This window comes from Martes martes (genome assembly GCF_963455335.1).
Source record: "Martes martes genome assembly, chromosome: 4".
Taxonomy (NCBI): Eukaryota; Metazoa; Chordata; class Mammalia; order Carnivora; family Mustelidae; genus Martes; species Martes martes.
In genome coordinates this window covers 37,986,880-38,008,985 of record NC_137891.1, presented here as the reverse complement: position 1 = coordinate 38,008,985, position 22,106 = coordinate 37,986,880, and the positions used below count along the sequence as shown (strand labels likewise).

The 22,106-nt window shown below is 36.0% G+C and overlaps 1 protein-coding gene across 1 annotated transcript in view; it reads right to left on the bottom strand.

Moving 5' to 3' along the window:
• STK3 (serine/threonine kinase 3) overlaps positions 1–22,106 on the bottom strand; it is a 268,999-nt gene that overhangs the window by 95,323 nt on the left and 151,570 nt on the right. The window contains exon 8 of the mRNA XM_080800926.1: positions 19,155–19,280. Coding sequence (XP_080657052.1) covers positions 19,155–19,280 — 126 coding nt within the window. The remainder of the gene's footprint in view (positions 1–19,154; positions 19,281–22,106) is intronic.

Here is a 22,106-nt window from a genome sequence, read left to right as displayed (position 1 = left end):
AATCTTAAAGGGCCCACCAAAGTGCAGACCCATTCCCCTCCCCTAGAAAAGAGCCCCCCAGCACACCGGGCACCATTCTGTCCCAGAAAAGCAGTTGCATGGTGTGCATGGTGGTGGGAGTCTGGTGACAGACAGTGAAAAGCTGTGACCAGGTTATCTGCTCTCTGTGTGCCCCTCTGTCCCCTACTGCTGAACGGCCGCTCCATGGCTCCTGGAGGGCCCTTTGTTCTTAGAGAGGTAAAATACCCTCTTCCAAATGTACTCCAAGAAGGGGAGCAATCTCTCTCAGTACAAACCAGGGGATCCCCTCACTACAGCATATTGTGCAAACCATACATGCCACTCTCTCTCCTGCTCTCTCCCTTTCTCCCTGACTTCACTCCATGAAAAGGGCTCTCTCCCCTTCAAAACACCTTGGCTTTTCTCTCCCTCTGTCTCTTCTCTCTCCCTCCGTTCATAGCTTGAACCTTGCATCTGTCATATTCTCTTCCTCCAATTTTGCAGATTGTTTTCTTAATCCTCAGATGGAACTCCTAGTTGTTCAAAATGATCTGATGTTGATCTAGCTGTGTTTAAGGGATAAAGCAAGCAACAGGTCCCCCTACTACTCCACCATCTTTTTTTTTTTTTTTTAAGATTTTATTTACTTATTTGAGAGAGAGAGTGAGAGAGAGAAAGCATGAAAGGGGGGAGGGTCAGAGGGGGAAGCAGACTCCCCCATGAATGGGGAGCCCGATGCGGGACTTGATCCTGAACTCCAGGATCGTGACCTGAGCTGACAGTAGTAGCTTAACCAACGGAGCCACCCAGGCACCCACTACTCTACCATCTTAACTCCTCCTGCATTCTCCTACTGATTAATGATGTTGAGCATCTTTCATGTACTGTTGGCCAAAAGAAGACCTGTATGTCTTCTTTTAAATAAAGTCTATTCAGATCTTCTGCCCATTTTTTAATTGGATGGTTTGGGTTTTGCTATTAAATAGTGTGAGTTCTCTCTATATTTTGGTTATTTGCCCTTTATCAAATATATGATTTATAAATATTTTCTCCCATTCAGTAGGCTGTCCTTTTACTTTGTTGATGGTCTCCTTCCCTGTGCATAAGCTTTTTAGCTCGATATAGTCCCATTCATTTATTTTTGCTTTTGTTGCCTTTGCTTTTGGTATCAGATTCCAAAAAGCATTGCCAAAACCAATGTCAAGGAGCTGTCTACCTTTTCTTCTAGGAGTTTTATGGTTTCACATCTTATGTTCAAGCTTTGAATCCATTTTGAGTTAGTTTTTGTTTATGATGTAAGATAATGATCCTGTTTCGTTCTTTTTTTTTTTTTTTTTTTAAAGTAGGCTCCACACTGGGCATGAAGCCCAACACAGGGCTTGAACACACAACCCTGAGATCAACACCCAAGATGGGATCAAGAGTCAGATGCTCAACTGACGCAACCAGGTGCCCCTTCCTGTTTCATTCTTTGGTATGTAGCAATCCAATTTTTCCAACACCATTTATTGAAGAAACTGTCCTTTCTAGATTGTATATTCTTAACTCCTTTGCTGTAAATTAATCGACCATTTAAGGATGAGCTTATTTCTGGCATCTCTACTCTGTTCCATTGATCTATGTGTCTGTTTTTATGCTAATACGATATGGTTTTGATCACTATAGTTTTGTAATATAGTTTGAAATCAGTGAGTGTGGTGCCTCTGGCTTTGTTCTTTCTCAAGATTATTTTGGCTATTCAGGGTCTTTTGAAGTAACATACAAATTTTAGGCTTTTTTTTTTAAATTTCTGTGAAAAATGCCAGTGGAATTTTGATAGGGATCTCACCGAAACTGTAGATTACTTTGCGTAGTACGGACATTTTACAATATAGATTCTTCCAATCCATAAGAATGGAATATCTTTCCATTTATTTGTGTCTTCTTCAATTTATTTCATTAATGTCTTATAGTTTTCAATATCCAGGTCTTTCACCTCCTTGGTTATATTTATTCATAGATGTTTTTATTCTCATGATGCAATTATAAATGGAATTGTTTTATTAATTTCTCTTTCTCATAGTTCATTATTAGTGTAAAGAAATGCAACAGATTTTTGTATACGTATACTGTATCCTGTAAATTTACTGAATTTATTTATTAGTTCTAATAGTTTTTTTATGGAATCTTCAGGGTTTTCTTTATATAATATCATGTCGTCTACAAATAGTGATAGTTTTACTTCTTCCTTTCCAATATGGATGCCTTTTATTTCTTTTTCTTGCCTAAATGTCTGCTTAGGACTGCCAATACTGTGTTGAATAGAAGTGATGACAGTGGATCTTTGTCTTATTTCTGATCTTAGAAAAGCTTCCAGCTTTTCGCAGTTAAGTATGATGTTAGTTGTGGGTCTGTCATATATGGTCTTTATTATGTTGAGGTACATTCCCTCTATACCTGCTTTGTTGAGAGTTTTTATCATAAATAGATGTTGAACTGTGTTAAAGGCTTTTTCTGCATCTATTGAGATGGTCATGATTTTTAGAGGGGGGAGGGGTTGAGAGAGAGGGAAAGAGAACCTTGCTAAGTGAGGTTCCATGCCTAGCATTTGAGTCTGACAAGGGGCTTGATTCCACAACCCTGAGATCATGATCTGAAACTAAAATCAAGAATTGGACACTTAACCAACTAAGCCACCCAGGTACCCTGAGATGATCATATGATTTTTATCCTTCATTTGTTAATGTGGTGTATCACATAGACTGATCTGTGGGTATTGAGCCACAAATGTATGAAACTAGAAATTACTTGCAAAAAGAAAACTAGAAAATTTACAAGCATGTGGAGATTAAACAACATGCTACTGAATAACCAATGGGTCAACAAAGAAATCAAGAGAGAAATAAAAAAAATACCTAAGACAAAATGGAAAAAATAACATACCCAAATTTATGGGATACAGCAAAAGCAATTCTGAGAGGGAAGTTCTTAGGAGTAAATATCTACCTCAAGAAACAAGATAAGGGGGCGCCTGGGTGGCTCAGTGGGTTAAAGCCTCTGCCTTCGGCTCAGGTCATGATCCCAGGGTCCTGGGATCGAGTCCCGCAGTGGGCTCTCTGCTCCATGGAGAGCTTGCTTTCTCCTCTCTCTCTGCCTGCCTCTCTGCCTACTTGTGATCTCTCTCTGTCAAATAAATAAATAAAATCTTTAAAAAAAAAAAAAAGAAGCAAGATAAGGCTCAAATAAAGAATCTAACTTTACACCTCATGGAACAAGAAAAAGAGCAAAAGAAGCCCAAAGTTAGTAGAAGGGAAAGAGTAGAGCAGAAATAAATGAAACAGAGACTAAAAAGACAATAGGAAAATCAATGAAATTAAGAGCCGGTTCTTCGAAAAGATAAACAAAATTGACAACCTTGTAGTTAGACTCCCTAAGAAAAAGTGAAAGGACTCAAAGAAACCAGAAATGAAAGGAGATGTTACAACTAGTAACACAGACATACAAAGGGTCAAAAGAAACTACTATGAACAATTATACAACAAACTGAACAACCAAGAAGAAGTGGATAAATTCCTAGAAACATACATCCTGCCAAATGTGTATCATGATGAAACAGAAAAATAAAAAATAGAAAATCTAAAGAGATCAATTACTGGAAAGGAGATTGATTCAATAATCAAAAACCAACTAACAAAATTCCAGGAACAGAGAGCTTCCCTGGTAAATTCTGCAAAACATTCAAAGAATTAATACCAATCTTTCTCAAACTCTCCTAAAAAACAGAAGAGGGGGAACTCTTCCAAACACATTCTACAAGGCCAGCATTACCTTGATACCAAAACCAAACAAGGATGCCACCAAAAAAAAAAAAAAAAAATGATAGGCTACTATGCCTGATGAACACAGATACAAAAATCATCAACTAAATATTAGCACACTGAATTCAATACTATATTAGAAGGATCATATGCTGTAATCAAGTGGGATTTATTCCAGGGATACAAAACCAAACATTTTTAATAGAAACAACAACAAAAACCTATCCTAAACCACTTAGATCTAACAAAATATGTATAGAATCTGTATGTCATGATGAAAGAAATCAAAGTTCTAAATAAGTTGAGACACTCCATGTTTGTGGATTAAAAGACTCAATACTGCTAAGATGTCATTTCTTCTTTGGTGTATAGATTCTATTAAATCCCAATACAAATTCTAGCAAGCTAATTTGTAAATGTTGACAAAATGATTCTAAGGTTTATATGGAAAGGCAAAGACCTAAAACAGCCAACACAGTACTAAGGAAGAAAAATAAAGTTGGAAGACTCACAGTATCCGATTTTAAGGCTTCTATAAAACTACTATAATCAAGAAAGTATAATTTTGTCAAAAAATTGACACATATGTCACTGATAAATCAATGGAACAGAATAGAGCCCTGAAACAAACCCACAAAAACATAGTCTACTGATCTGTGAAAAGACACAAAAGGCAACTCAATGCAGAAAAGATAATCTTTTACACAAAGGGTACAGGAACAACTGGACAACCACAGGCCAAAAAAAAGACCAAGACACAGACCTCATGGCTTTCACAAAAATTAACTCGAAATAGATCACAAACCCTTGACATTACATGCAAACCCAGAAAACTTCTGGGAGAAAACATATGAGAAAATCTATTTTCTATGTTCTCATATGTTTGTTTATAGATAAAACACTAAAAGCAAGATCCATGAAAAAAAAAAAAAACTGATGGGGGATATTAACTAAAAACTTCTCCTCTGTGAAAGACACTATTAAGAGAATAAAAAGAAAAGCCATAGGCTGGGAGAAAATACTTACAAAACACATATATTATACAAGACTTGTGTCCAAAATATTCAAAGAACTCTTAAAAATCAACAATAAGAACAAACAACATAAAACAAATGTTAAAACAGGAGAAATTACTGAACAGACACTTTATCAAAGAAGCTATATAAGTGGCAAATAAGCATTTAAATGCCAAACATCTCTATAATGAGGATTTGCAAATTAACACTGGGATAGCATTAAACACTTATTAGAATGGCTAAAGTGCAAAAACACTAACTCTTATGAATTGCTGGTGAACACACTAGGCAACATGAACTCTCATTCATTGTTGGTGAGAATACAATGGACAGTTTGACAAGTTCTAGAAAATTAAACATGCCATAAAATTCAGCAATTATGGTCCTAGGTATTTACCCAACTAATCTGAAAACTTACATCCACATAAAAGTCAGCATGCAAATGTATATAGCAGCTTTATTCATAGTTGCCTAAAACTGGAAGTAATCAAGATGTCCTTCAGTAGGTGAATGGTTAACCAACTGTGGTACATCCACACAATGAAATACTATTCCATGAACACATGAGCTAACAAAAAGACATGGGTGAATTGTAAATGCATTTGGTTAAGTGAAAGAAACCAGTCTGAAAAGGCTATATGTCATTATGGAAAAGGCAAAACTACAGATAGTTTACAGATGAGTGATTACAAAGGGTTCAGGGGTAGAGGAAGAGTTGAACAGGTGAAGCACAGGGATTTTTTAGGGTGGTGGAACTATTCTGTATGACACTAAAATAGTAGATACGTACCACCATACATTTGTCATAACCTATAGAAATTTACACGGTAAAGACTGAAATTCATTAAAGCACACGAATTTTTAAAAATCACTTAAGAGGTCAGGAGATCCCAGAATGGGATGCAGAGTCTCTCTCTCTCTCTCTCTCTCTCTCGCACACACACACACACATATCTAATTGTACTACAAATGTATAAAAGAATGGCACTGAAGGAAGTAGGCAGAAAGGGTACTAACTAATCTGAGTAACACTGGACATGAGTCAAGTCTGTAAGACTAAAAATAAAAGGAACAGTATGTAAGAACTTTGTTCTAGTTGATAAAGTTGTTTCCATGGGACTATGCATTAACAATTCTGAAACTACTATACATGTATACAGGAACTGAAATATTTAGCAAAGGAGTAGTAGGTGATGGGAGCCAGATTTCTCACCATTGCAGTGGGAGGGGAGCAAGGGGAGGCACATAGAATGATCCATGTGGTGATGGGTTAGAGTCAGAGATATCAGTATGAACTCATGTTCAGCTTAACATTGATACAGATGGAGATACACAGATACAGATACATACATACACATACATACATATAGATATATAGTTTATAGGTATGTGTTCATACACAGGTTAGTTTGAACACATTTGCTTTGTCAACTGAGAGGGTTTATAATACCCCACAGTGGCAACAAGCACACCAAGTCCAGCTCTTGGGTTTGAATGCCATTCTCTAATTAAAGGAACTAGGCTCCTAGGATTCTAGGATTGTGGCAGGAAATATACAAGATACATAAGTATCTTACAGTGTCAGAGAGTAAGAAAATACTAAAAACAAAACCCCTAAAAACCCACAATGATGGGGGTATTTCAAAGACACAAAGGTGCCAACTAGAAAAGGCTCCCGACAGTCAAAACTAGAACACTTTGAGATCAAAATAAATAAAGCAGTATTAAATTCAAATGCAAAGTGTAAATTAAATAACCATGAATCACTACTGATATAAATTATTGAATAAATGGAAAGAATAGACAAATTCCCTGTGTAGAAAGATTCCATATAAGTTATATAGACACTCTGCCCTCAAACAGGAGGGGTGTAACTCTCCACTCCTTAACTGTGGGCTGTATAGTGTGATTTCTTTCCAAAGTGTAAAGTATGGAAAGGGGAAGAGAATAATATTGTGAGGAAACCTGATAAACACTACGTCAGCCAGGTAACCATGGGTAACATCAAGAGTAAAATGTCACATCGACAGAATGTATTTGTGATATTGTGACATGACAAGAAGTATATACTTGGCAAACTTCAATATGTACATGGTTTAATAAAAAAAAAGGAATGCACAGAAGTCTGTCCTAGTTTTAAAACGGCAACCTTTACTAGACAAGATTTTTTATATGGCAGAAACAATCCACATACCTTTGCTTTATACTCTGCTATTCATGCTCCTTGGTAACAACAAAATGTTCCATTTTTAAAGTTCTACTAAATAGAGCAACTCTCATCGTAGATACTCTTTAAAAAGGTGACATTCTATAGGCAATTTAAGTATTTACAGTAAATATGAAGAAATACAGTTATGTTATTTAATCATCTCACACTACAGATTTGGGAATATCTTCCACTAACATCTAGGAAACAAATTCTTTCTTACTATGTTATACAGTTGGCCCATCTCAGAACCAAATTTATATCACATGCTCAGAAATGCTAAAAAAAAAAAATTTGTCATGTTTAGCAATGCTTAAACTAACACAAAAACCTTGATATTGGGATTAACCTGCTGCAGAAATCTCTGTTTGCAATTTGTTTAATTTTTAAAATCCGCACAATTACCTCAACACCTATCAAAACATGTCAATTTGTCAGGATGTATTCTCATCAGACTAGCTTTTTCTATAATAGGTATAAAAATCAAATTCATAAGGCACTATTTCCACTCACATCCCATACCTTTCTTGAATAAAAAAATATTTAAGGAGGTTTGTTTATAATAGTTACCCAGGACACAGGTGTACAGAACTAAAATTTTTAAAAACAACATATCTTGAAATGGTTATCATAAACTGTTTCCTTTTCAAAGTCACATTGAGAGTTGATGGAAATATCTATTTAATTTTAGGCCACAAATTTTTCTCCATATGTAGTAAGCTGAACTATGTAGAAGAAAATTAAATTTGGAAAAATTATAAGTTGATATTGGTATAACTCATAAATTCTCAGGAAATTGCACTCACTGAGAATGGAAAAAGCAGGATCCATAATGAGCTCAAGTATTAAAACTGAATATCAAATATAAATGTCTCTTATAATGTGGCAACTCAATATGGTGAATTTCACAGCTCTAGGTTTTTAGAATTAGGAAAAGAATTCAATCTACATTATCTCAAAATTTAGCTTTATAAAATTTTCCAATGGTCCAGGGCCAACATGGCTCTGTGTCCCATTAGTCCATTCACTGGATAAGGAACAATCCAGGGTCAGGACCAAAGATAGCTACTATAAAGGCTGTCAAAGAATACAGTCCTCCAGGATAAAAATCAATGCAGAAATAAAACTTGGCAGTACAAATCTCCCTCCATGCTGAAAAAAAAAATTCATCTTTGAAATAATCAAAAAGGAAGAAAAATGAATGGGGAAAATCTCAATGAAAACAACTAGGATATCAAAATATCTATCCCAAACTCCTGGCATATCCTAAAAGGTAACCAGTCTCCAGAACTATAACTAGCAGATATTGGTCAAATGAATCTCCCAAATTGGAGCAATTTAAAAAGCAAGTTTCATGAGCCAAAGGTAACCAAGATGAGTTACAAATGAAAGTAAAGAGAGGTTACAAAGCAACAACCTTGACAACACAGATATAAATGTTAAGACAAATGTAGCATCAATCAGGTAATGGTTTCTTATTCTATAATTATTCTCAAACACTGGGGCTGAAGGGTCCAAGAGTCCACCATCTAAAGAAAATTAGTTGTAACAGACACAGTGGTTCAAAAAGAAGAGAAATATCCATTTACTTCTATTGTTAACAACTAATAATCTGCCTTAAATTGCCCTGATTTTGTGTAAGTTACCTTTTAGAAGCTTCCCTTCCCTTCTTTGGTCACTATTACTAACTGTCCAACTAAACCAGAACTGAACAGGCTAAAATTTTTCTTTGAATTGTGATAATTTATGAGTATTCAAGGAGTTTATAAACATTATAATATATGAAGTTTTATAATTTATTTATCTATATTAAATATCATATTAAAAACTCAGTATTTCAAATTACAATTTCAGAACAGCCAAGAAATGACAAATGGTAAGAGTTTCCATTAAAATGGAGGCTTGAACATATAGGTTTAAGCCTCTCCCTCCCAAAACGCTTCCAAAATTATAAGAGCCAAGAAAAGGAAAACTCATAAAGACAGAGATCATGAGAGAGGAGAAAACAGCAAACAGGAGATGTCCAAAAATCTGGAAGCTAGAAAGCAGATAAATCTGTAAGTAGCAGCTAACTCACCAGACTAAAGAAATCTAAAACTTAAGCTTGCAAGGAGAGAAGTCATAAGAAGCAAGCACATTCAGGCCTCAGAGCAATGGATCCTAATATCTTTTACAGTAAGGTACAAAGTCACCTAGTTCTACTCTTACATACAGAGTGTCCAGCAGGCAATTTTAGTGCTTATGATACCATCACTAGACCTTTTAAGTAAGTCCATAAAGTGAAAAGTCAGAGATGAAAACAAAGGAAACAGAGACAAGGTAGGAAGCAAAAGAAAATTCAAAGTGATAATATAAGAACAATGAGGAAGAGGCGGACATGTTGGAAATTAAATTATTTCACATGGGAAAAAAATAGAAGGTTTAGAAGATAAACTTGATGAGACCTCCAAGAAAAAACAAAAAGAGAAAAAAAAAACAGAAAAAATCATTGAATGACAAATCTAAGAAGTCCAATAACCAAATAAAAGGAGTGCCAGAGAGAGAAAGAGAGAATATACAAGAGCAGAGAGAAGAGATGAAAGAAAAGTACCATGAAAAAGCAAACATAAAATTACACAGCACTTAACGGTATTTCCAAACTGAAAAAAGGGCCAAAAGACACTCCACACAATGAATGAGAAAAAGATCTACAAGGCACATGATCATGAAAGCTTTAAATAACAGAGAAAAGCTAAGATCTAAAAATCTTCCATAAAACATTCAAAGATCAGGTATCAGACTGTCATCTGTCTTCTGATGAGTTAGAAAACAGGACAAAGCCTTCAAAATTTTAAGGGAACACAGTTACTTCCAATCCAGAATTTTATACCCAGAATTTTATACTCAATCTCTCAAGAGTAAAGGTAGAATAAAGACAAGGGCAGATAAACAAGTTCTGAGGAAAAAAAAAAAAAAAAAACCAAAACACAAAACAAACAAAAAACCCTGCTAATGTCTGGAAGCTCCTGGGAGATAGGGTCCATCAGAATGAGGAAATAAAACAAGAAACACAAGATACAGGGAACAAAGGATCCACTACAGAACAGAACAAAAGGAAATTCATAGGATGATGCTGAAGGGAGGTCTTAGGGTGCCTGCTGCTCAAGACTCTAGAAAGCAGTCAGTACAGATTAGAGGAGGAGAGAGGACAGAGAAAGAATGAGTGGAAAAAAGTAGGAAACTAATAAATGATCTGTGTTTGAACATACACAGAGCATACTGCTCCTACAGAGAGTGTAGGAATGTAGCATTTGAGAAAAACCAATTCTTTTAAAGAATTTTCATTTTGATCGATAATTTTATCTCATATATAAATGTTCCTCATGAAAACTAATTTACTTTCAGGAAGTAAAGGAATGAGAATAAATTTTCTTTACTGTTTTTCTTCAAATATATTTTTTATAACCTTAAAGCAGGTTTCCAAAAATCTCTACCAATGCTTCCAAACATATTTGGCCACTTAAAGTATGTCTTAAAATACTTAAAAAGAAATTGTGAATATAAATATTGGTTCAAATGTGATTAGTGACATCATCTTGGTGGCCCTTTGAGTAGCAAAACCAGCAGAAGCAACAACTACTACCAAAGGAACCAAAAATGAAGCAAACCAAATAGTAACAAAACCAAAATCTGGCCAAAATGTTATAATTAACAGCAATATTGCTGGCATAAGTAGCAGCATTAATAAATATGAAAGTTAAACTTTACTGAGCAGACTGTGTATAATACAGTTCTAAGTGCTTAGATTTTTTAAAAAATTATATTCCCACAGGAATTCTATGAGGTGTGGTCTATCATTAATTCCCTTTTTACAAGTGGTGAAAGTGAAGTGGCCAGGTTAGCAACTTGCCCAAAGACACAGAGTTCTCTGGGAACACAATGAGGACTTAACTCAGTTTGTCCTGCTCTTGGATCAATTCTACCCACCCCACTTAACCAACTAGGTATATGACAGGCTTGGGACTGACTGAAGCTGCTGATTTTATAGTTCTGTTCTCCACCTCGTTCAAAAGGTTCTCACCAGGTAGACAGATTTGAAGTTCCCTAAGTAAATCAGGGGCAGGGAGGAGGAGGAAGGTTTTGAAAAATGCTCATATGGAAGCTATGTCATCATCTGTACAGGAGTGAATTTTTCAAAGCACCTCTCATTTCTCCCCACACTCATGCTGAGAATCACTGCTTCAGTGAGTCATTCAAAGGGGATATGCCACCTCAAGACGTTAAGGACCACAGCCTGAGAAGCTTTGAGTTCAAACCATAAGGAAATCACCAGAAAGTCCCCACTTCTTTTCCAAAAACAGAACCTCTAAGACATAGTCCCAGGCCAATTAATGGGCAAAATCTTTTTTTCTGCGTCATTACTAAACTAATAGGAAATCAAATAACTTTCTTTAGATGGAAGTGAAAATAAAGGGCTTGACACAAGCATACAATATATACATGCATATTACACACATGCATGTAACATCAAGAAGTATCCCACCTTTTTACTCAACATTTCACTTAATGTAACATTCTTCTACATCTGTTCAACTCCTTGTATTTTACTGAACACTGTGATCTGCATGGGAAAAGCCTAAACTCCAGTGACAAAGCGACTCTTATAAACTTTTTATCAATCTTTAATCTACTTTAAAAATAACTGCTTGTCAATGGTGCATTGGGTGCCTTATCTCATAAATTCAACTTATTAACACCATCCATTCTGCTTTTAAGCAATCATCCAACATACCACATGTGGAATGTTTGCCGTATTCTTTTACTTAAAAACAATAAGCACTAACTCTTTTACTGTATAAATATTTAAACATTCATTCAAGTGTCTGTATAATATTTCAATAAACCATACCAGCTAACTTAAAACTAGCCTTTTAAAAAATCATTGGCTAATTAGAGTTTAAGAACTGCATGGGAAGCTTGAAGAAAGGATATTCTTATTATGCTGCAGCTGAAAATTTAGGACATTGTGTATAATAACCAGGGAAGTAAAAAATGTACCTATTAACCTGGGAGATTTCCAGGCAGTGTTTAAGGTGATGCCTAGTTTCTTCCTGCTACTTAAACAAAACACAAAAGGAGAGAGAAAAAGCTTAAGAAAGAATAATTAAACAAAAAAGGAATCAGGACTTACTGGTTTTGTAAATTCTTAGCCTCTCAGACAGCAAACAATGCTACAATTATGAAAAAGCTTCTACGCAAACACCAAATCCAAAGCACATTCAGAAAACAGTGTTTAAAAATCGAGCTGCAGAAGTGACTGGAAAATCCTTTGTTAAGACTTCAGAAAGAGTCAAGATGGGTAATAGGGCTTTTAAGAAGCTTAAAAGCATTGCCCCATAGCAATCTTAGCAGGAGCCCAAGGTAAAGAAGCAATTACTTCAACAAAATGTATGAGCATCATCTGTTCTAATGGAGTGAACCACAGTAAGATTTACAGGACACTCACAATGGGTTTTTCTTTTTGTTTTTGTTTTTTAGCCAAAACATCACCAGCATAGTCTCAGTAGAACAGAGACAGTGCAAAATGAAAAAAGGACTTTGGGGGCACCTGGGTGTCTCAGTGGGTTAAACCTCTGCCTTCGGCTCAGGTCATGGTCTCAGGGTCCTGGGATCGAGTCCCACATCGGGCTCTCTGCTCAGCAGGGAGCCTGCTTCCCTCTCTGTCTCTGCCTGCTGCTCTGCCTACTTATGATCTCTCTCTCTGTCAAATAAATAAATAAAATCTTAAAAAAAAAAAAGAGGACTTTGGACCCTCAGACTTCTACAGGTAGGAAGCAGGCTGAGAAAACGATTTAGTTCGAAACATAGAATAGCTTCCATGAAAAAGGAAGAATGAGAGAGAGCAGAATCAAGAACTCAAGAGGGCACAGCAAAAGGTTGGAGAGAAACAGGGCAGGAATAGAACTGAAATAATCAAGGAACTTCTAACACTTTCTTGGCTGGATTCCAAAACTGCCATGGAGTACTAATTAATGTGCCTCCTGTCCTCACTCTTTTTGAACAGAACTATCTATAGTGATACTCTTATGCCTGAGTCCCACTATATACTAGGTATGTGGGGGCAGGTAATTAATCTTTAGCTTGTAAGTCTTCAAACTGAGATGAACTAGACTGAAGGATTCTCATCTCTTTCTGCATATGATTTAGAAGATGAAATCCTGGACTGAGAGCTGGTAATGTAAAGGGATAACACTTAAGAGTGAAGAAGAGACAGTTCCTAAGGGGTAGTGAGTATACCCATTCCGTGCATGTGCAAAGAATGTAAACCATTTGCAACTATAGGACAGTGCCTATTAGTTTTAAGACATGCCCATAAATTCTTTGAAATCTTCCCTGAAAAGGTAGAGCCCACTTTTCCTCTGCTTAAGTGTGAGGTAGACTATGTGACTTGTTTTTACTTTTTAGTTGAACTTCAGCTAACATAATATTATTTTTAAGTGTAAAGTGATTCATTTAGTACATTCACAATGTTGTAAACCAACACCTCGATCTAGTATCAAAATATTTTCATCACCCCAGAAGAAAAGAGTTCACTGATCAAGCAGTTACTCCCCATCTCCAGTCTCTTGCAAGCACCAATCTGATTTTTGTCACTGAGGATTTACCTATTTCAGATAATTCATACTATATGATATGACTTTTTATGTCTGGCTTCTTTCACTTCATGATATAAGGTTTATACATAGTATCATGTATCACTATTTTATTTCTTTTTATGGCTGAATAATATTCCATTGTATGTATATGCCACAATTTATCTACTTTTGTCTATCGTGAATAGTGCTATGGACTGTTTTCAATTCTTCTGGGTATATACTTATAAGTAGAATTGTTAGATCATATGGTAATTCCGTTTAACATTTTAAGGAACTACCAAACTCTTTTCCATGAAAGCTGTACCATTTTATATTTCCATCAGCAGTGTATGAAGGCTCCAATTTCTCCATTTCCTTATCAACACTTGTTATTTCCTGGTTTTGTTTGTTTAATCATAGCACACCTAGTAGGTGTAAAGTAATATCTCATTATGGATTTGATTTGCATTTCCCTAATGACTAATGTTGCTGAGCCTCATTTCGTGTGCTTGTTGGCCATTTGTATACCTTTGTATACCTTTGGAGAAATGTCTACTTAAATCCTTTCCTTATTTTTCAATTAGGTCTTTCTCTTGTTGAGTTGCCAGAGTTCTTTACATGTCTTGGATACTAGATCCTTACCAGACACATAATCTGTAAATATCTTCTTCCATTTCATAGGATATCTTTTCATTTCTTGATAATATCCTTTAACATATAGAGTTTTATATTATGATCAATTTTTTCTTTTTTTTTTCCTTTTGTTACTCATGCTTTGGTCATCTAAGAATCCATTGCCAAATCCAAAGTCAAGAAGATTACTTCTGGTTTCTCCTAAGTGGTTTTTGTTTTTTTTTTTTTTTTAATTTCTTTTCAGCGTAACAGAATTCATTGTTTTTGCACCACACGTGCCCTCCTTAATACCCACCACCTGGCTCCCCCAACCTCCCACCCCCCGCCCCTTCAAAACCCTCAGATTGTTTTTCAGAGCCCATAGTCTCTCATGGTTCACCTCCCCTTCCAATTTCCCTCAACTCCCTTCTCCTCTCCATCTCCCTATGTCCTCCATGTTATTTGTTATCCTCCACAAATAAGTGAAACCATATGATACTTGACTCTCTCTGCTTGACTTATTTCACTCAGCATAATCTCTTCCAGTCCCATCCATGTTGCTACAGAAGTTGGGTATTCATCCTTTCTGATGGAGGCATAATACTCCATAGTGTATATGGACCACATCTTCCTTATCCATTCGTCCGTTGAAGGGCATCTTGGTTCTTTCCACAGTTTGGCAGACACTTCTCCTAAGTGTTTTAACATTATATTTAGTTTGTTGATCCATCCAATCAGATCTTACATCAAAAGGCCTTTGTATATGATGAGAGATAGGGGTCCAAGTTCATTCTTTTATATGTGGCTCTCCAGTTGTCCCAGTACCATCTGTTTTTTCACCAGAGACTCCATACCTTTGTTGAAAATCAACTGACCATACATATATGGGTTTATTTCTGGACTCTCAATTCTATTCCATTGGTTTGTATATTTATCCTTATGCCAGTACTACATCTGATTACTACAGCCTTATGTTAAGTTTTGAAATTGGGAGGTGAATACACCAACTTTGTTCTTTTTCAATATTGTTACAGCTGTTTGGGGTCCCCTTGATCCATCTGAATTTGAGCGTTGGCTTTTCCCATTTTGCAAAAGAGATCAATGATATTTTGATAGGGATTGGATTAATCTGTGAATCACTTTGGAAAATATTGTTATCTTAACATTATTAAGTCTACCAATCCCTTTATACAGGATATCCTTCCGCTGATGTCGTAGGTACTCTTTAATTTCTTTTGGCAATGTTTTATACTTTTTCACTGTACAAATATTTCACCTTCTTGCTTAAATTTATTCTGATGAAAACATAACTGATTTTTGTATGTTGATCTTATACCCTGAAACTGTGCTGAACTTGTTTATTAGCTCTAGTAAGTTTAAATGTTTTTGAAAGACACCATCCAGGAAGCCGCTCTAGCTCAAGGGCCCAAAACAAAGGCAAGCCTCTGTGCTGGTCCCTCAGGGAATGACCAGGCAGGACAAAATGCAAAGCCACAATTTTCTGAGAACAAGGTTCTTACTACTCCCCCCACCACCCCTCTCTGCTGCTGTTACCAAGGCTGCTGCCAAGCTAGAAAACGGGACGTGGCAGGCATGTAAATCTGTCAAGGCACAGAGTCTTGGAGCTCCCCACTCCACCACTGTCCATGACCAGTAACTTCTTTTAACAAATCAAATGTGGCAGAAGGGACAGTGTGCAACCTCTGAGACTATGTCATAAAAAGCATTGAGATTTCCTCTTGGATCACTTACTCAAAGAGAAGCCAGCTGCCATGCTGAGATGACTCTCAAGTAGCCCTAGAGAGAGTCCCACATGACAAGGAATGGAAGCTGCACACCAACAGCCCTATGGGTGAGCTATCTTAGAAGACAGTCATCCAACTAAGCCACTTCTGAAATAACTGATCTACAGATATCATGAAATAATAAATGTGTATTGTTAAGTTGTAATAAGTTGTAATGTGTATTGCTGCTAAGTTTTGGAGCACGTGATATTTAAAGCTGAGACTCAAAAGATGAGAACCAAGTGACTCCAGTACTCAGGAAGAAATGTTTCAAGCAAAGGAAGGAAAGGTTTTTGACCACATCAGAAATTTAAAAAAAAATTGAAAAAAGACAGTCTCTTCAGTAAGTGGTGCTGGGAAAACTGGACAGCTGCATATAGAAGAGTGAAACTGGACGATTCCCTTACACCACACACAAAGATAAACTCAAAACGGGTAAAAGACCTCAATGTGAGACAGGAATCCAACAAAATCCTGGAGGAGAACATAGGCAGTAACCACATCAACATTGGCCACAGCAACTTCTTTCAAGACACATCTCCAAAGGCAAGGGAAACAAAAGCAAAAATGAACTTTTGGGACTTCATCAAGATCAAAAGCTTCTGCACAGCAAAGGAAACAGTCAACAAAACAAAGAGGCAACCCATGGAATGGGAGAAGATATTTGCAAATGATGCTGCAGATAAAAGGCTGATATCTAAGATCTATAAAGAACTTCTTAAACTCAACACTCAAAAAACAAATAACCCAGTAAAAAAATGGGCAGAAGACATGAACAGACACTTCTCCAAAGAAGACATACAAATGGCTAACAGATACATGAAAAAGTGCTCAACATCATTAACCATCAGGGAAATACAAATCAAAACCATAATGAGATACCACCTTATACCAATTAGAATGGCAAAAATAAACAAAACAGGAAACAACAAATGTTGGTGAGGATGCAGACAAAGGGGAACCTTCTTACACTGTTGGTGGGAATGCAAGCTGGTACAGCCACTCTGGAAAACAGTATGGACGTTCCTTAGGATGTTAAAAATAGAGCTACTCTACAACCCAGGAATTGTACTACTAGGTATTTACTCCAAAGGTACAGATGCAGTGAAAAGAAGGGGCATATGTACCCCAACGTTCATAGCAGCAATGTCCACAACAGCCAAACTGTGGAAGGAGCCAAGATGCCCTTCAACAGATGAATGGATAAAGAAGATGTGGTATATATATACAATGGAATATTACTCAGCCATCAGAAAGGATGAATACCTACCATTTGCATCGACATGGATGGAACTGGAGGGGTTTATACTAAGTGAAGTAAGTCAAGCAGAGAAAGACAAATTACCATATGGTTTCACTCATATGTGGAACATAAGCAATAGCATGGAGGACCACAGGGGAAGAGAGGGAAATCTGAATGGGGAGAAATCAGAGAGGGAGATGAACCATGAGAGAGTATGGATATGGACCCCAGGAAACAAAGTGAGGGTTTCAGAGGGGAGGGGGTAACATGGTGATGGGTATTAAGGAGGACACGTGTTGTGATGTGCACTGAGTGTATATGTAACTAATGAATCTTTGAACACTACATCAAAAACTAATGATGCACTATAGAGTGGCTAACTGAACATAATAAAAAAAGAAATCAAAATAAAAAGTAAAAAAAATAAAAATAAAAAATCTGAAAGAAGATCAGTTGTGCTGGAGCTCAGCAGAGGAGAGGAAAATAGTGAAGAAAGAGATCACTGAAGCAGCAGAAAATCATCGAAGTGACTATAGCAAGGTATTAAGACTAGTAAAAACTGGTAAGCTCTGGAGTCATCAATGGTTCTTTATCCATCAAAAATGGAAACTGGCCTATAATTACATAGGGAAGACAGAACAAAGCAAAACAATCAATCACCACTGATAGCTAACTGAAGATAGTTTACCAGCCCAGCACTCATATGAAGCTTGCATAAGGTAAAAGCAAGGCAGATGGGTACAACCACAGAAGGGCAAAAACTAGACATTTTTGTGAATATAAACTTACTAGAAATTATGTAACTCTGATAAGTCAACATTGTCTATTTCTGAAGTACTGGTAAACATTTGATTGAAAAGTGAGCATAAAGCATTAATGAATGAACATGGGAGCTTACAAGTTTTTTATTTTTATTCTTGGTTCCTCATTAGCTTTGTGAAATTCGGTAAATCACTTCTCTCCTAACCTAATTTCACTCATCTGCAAAATGGGATCACATATATATGTGACCAATCTGACTTTTTTTAAAAGATAAAATGAAATAATATATGATAAATAATATATATGAAATATGATAAATACATAACAAATAACATATGATAATATATGATAAAAGTGCTTTTAAAACTACAAAAAAAATCTAGAAAATTATCAACATTTACAAATGAGAAATCAATAAGTGTACCTACCAACACACAGGAACCTAGGGTGGGAAGTATAAAGCCCTTTGAATGCAAAAACCAAGGCCTTTACCTCATTCCATATCACTTATTTAACTTTATAGAATTAATACACAATCCCACGGCTACAAATAAAACCATCTTTATAAAGATGTTATTTAAAATTCTGAATGGTGGATTCATTAGTAAAAATCTTACATCTATAAAATAAGTTTAAAACACCTGTCTCAAAGTTGATCAAAAATCAACTCTGCAAAGATGCACACTTGCTCTTGTCCTGGGATACCTTATGACACAAGGTTTAATAACTGGTGAAAAGGGTAAAAGAATTTCAAGAAATCCCCATTGGATAACTAGTCTCTGAAATTAAAACTAAATGTATATTAGCAAAATAATACTATTTGTGTAACTATAAGATTAAAACAAACTTCTATGGGAAAATATAATACTATCAATGACATTTTCAATCAGTAAAAAAATAAAATATTTATGTTTTCAGATTTTACAACTATCTGAATACCAAGATGTATTCATCTCTGGATCCTAAACCAGAAAAAACTGTATAATTTAAAAGAAGGAAAACATCATTAGTGAAGAAGAGAAGCATTAGACATCATAAAATGTGATACATAATTATGTTATTTTGTTATTAAAAATGACTCAGAAGAAAAGAAATTGACTTTTTGAGGGTATTTACGAACCGAATTTTCTTCCTCCTCTTCCAATTCTCGCTGCTGCTCTTCATGTCTTTTAGCTTTGATCTCCATAGCTTCTGTGATCAGGTCTCTTAAAATTGATACAGGCTTTGCATTCTTGATAAAAGGATGCTGGAAAAGTAAAATTCAATGGTATAAATTCAAAAAATTTCTCTGACTGATAACTAAAATACATTTAAAAAAGGCATAAATGCTAACCAGGATCATCGCTTCAATGACTGTTCTTTCAACCAGAATTAAATGTATACATTAAGAAAAGAGAATATTTCAGCTGCTTTAGAAATTAAGATTTTGTTTTTAGGTTTAACTTGATTCTAGAAAACTATTAAAGCATGCACAAAAAACGCAATCCCGTTAATAAAACTACCTTACCCTTAAAAATATAATTGTCCAAAGGAAGTATAAATTAAATAGCGAAAAAGATAAGAAGAACTTTTTTTTTTTTTTTTTAAAGATTTTATTTATTTATTTGACAGACAGAGATGACAAGCAGTCAGAGAGGCAGGCAGAGAGAGAGGTGGGAAGCAGGCTCCCCGCCGAGCAGAGAGCCCGATGTGGGGCTCGATCCCAGGACCCTGGGACCATGACCTGAGCTGAAAGCAGAGGCTTTAACCCACTGAGCCACCCAGGCGCCCCAAGAAGAACTTTTTAATGAGTGGTGATCTTCAGTTACCAGAGGGAGGTGGGTGATGGGGATTAAGGAATGTACTTGTCATGATGAGTACTGGGTGTTGTATGGAAGTGTTGAAACACACATTGTACACCTGAAACTATATTACACTGTATGTTAGATAACTGAAGTTTAAATAAAAACTTTTAAAAATTAAAAAGTAATTAATTAAAAGCTCATAAAAATAAGAGACTGGTGATATTACATATGAAAATAAAATTATTTTGGTAATACATACAAATTTTAACTAACCTTAATAAACTGACAGTGGTGAAAAGGAGGGCAACTACTTCATTACTTCTCATATTTTTTTTTACTTTATTATCTTTTAAATAATATAATCATCTCCAATAGCAAAATAACAGCAATAGAAGAAAAATACTTTTCAGAACATATTCTCATTTCTATACTATGTATAAAACTTTTAATTTCTTTTTTTGTATTATCCTGATCTAGCTAAAATATTTGAGTTTGCTACTATGATTCTGATAAATAGAAGGGAAACCACAAGAATAGGCCTGGGTTTATGGACACTGGGGAGGGTATGTGCTAGGGTGAGTGCTGTGAAGTGTATAAACCTGGTGATTCACAGACCTGTGCCCCTGGGCCTAATAATACATTATATATTAATAAAAAAAAAAAAAAGAATAGGCCTGGGTTTTCAATGACTTTTTTTTTTTTTTTTGAGAGAGAGCGAACAAGCACATGAGTTAGCAGGAGGAGGGGCAGAGAGAGAGAGAGAAATAAAGAGAGAATCTCAAGTAGGCTCGACGTGGAGTCCAGAGCATGGAGCCTGATGTGGGGCTCGGTCTCACCACCCTGAGATCATGATCTGAGCTGAAATCAAGAGTCAGGTGCTCAACTGACTGAGCCACCTAGCACCTCTTCGATGACTTTTTTATGAGGGGGGCTGGGGAAGGTAGAAAGTAAAGAGAAAGTAAAGGGACAAGTACAATTTGAGACAGACAACCTTTTGAGGCAGCAATACAGCTTCAGAATGTAATTTTCATAATTATATGTCAATAGACAGTTATTTTAATAAAGATCAACAGAACATAAAAGTATTTCCTCAGGAAAGAAGAGGAAGACCAGACATTCTCAGGTGAAGGAAAACTAAGAATTTGTTACCACAGACCTACCTTAAAAAATGGCTTACGTGAGAGACTATGGACTCTGAAAAACAACCTGAGGGTTTTGAAGGGGCGGGGGGTGGGAGGTCGGGGGAACCAGGTGTTGGGTATTAGGGAGGGCACGTATTGCATGCAGCACTGGGTATGGTGCAAAAACAATGAATACTGTTACGCTGAAAATAAAAAAAAAAAAAAAAGAAAAGAAAAGAAATGGCTTACGGGAAGTCCTCTAGACAGAAAGGAAGTAATGGAAGGACTGTGAAACATTAGGAGAAAGAACAATGGAAAGAGCAAAAATAGCGTAAATACAATAGATTTCCCTTATTCTCTTGAGTTTTCTCAATTGTTTAAAGCTTAGAGCAAACACTGTAACACAGTTTGATACAGATCTTAAAGTATGAAGAGAAAGTACTTTGACTACTGTAAATGAGAGGGACAACAAAGTAGATAGTTTCTACTACTCAGCTGAACTGGTGAAATGAAGAGTAAGTCACATGCCACAGGAGTGCAGAGTAACCCAGGACACCATCTGTTCCAGTCAAGCCCAGGGGTCAGTTCAAATAATGGCAGATCTCAGTCAACCTCACATGATCACAGAAGAACTTCCTGGGGCAGAAGTTGACTTTAGGTTGGAGGCTGCCCACCAGCAACTCTAGTGCCACTAGGCTGAACTTGAACCCTGTCCTTTTAACATCTTTGGGGTTCCAATTAACTCATCTTTTGAAAACTACTATGAGTTAACTAACAATTTCAAAGGATTCTTTCAGTGTATGATTCTTTAAATTTAAGCAATTATTTATGCTGTGCCATGGAGAATAAAACACCATAACAATTCAGCATGAATTTCTTTTTAAAACTGTTTCTTTTTCAGGGTCTAGAAATCAACATGGTATTACCTTCCAGGTAAGCTATAGATGTGTCCACTAAAACTTCATAGTAAGACTGCCCTCTGAGAGTCATAAATCAATTCATAATATGTAAGGCATGCAAAACTCCTTTAAGGGACAGAATGGCTTCTAGGCATCTAGCAAAATAAGACTCAAATGAGTCTAATGAGACTCAAGATAATTATTCTATCTAATACACATGTAATTTTTTAAAAGATTTTATTTATTTATTTGACAAAGAGAGAGATCA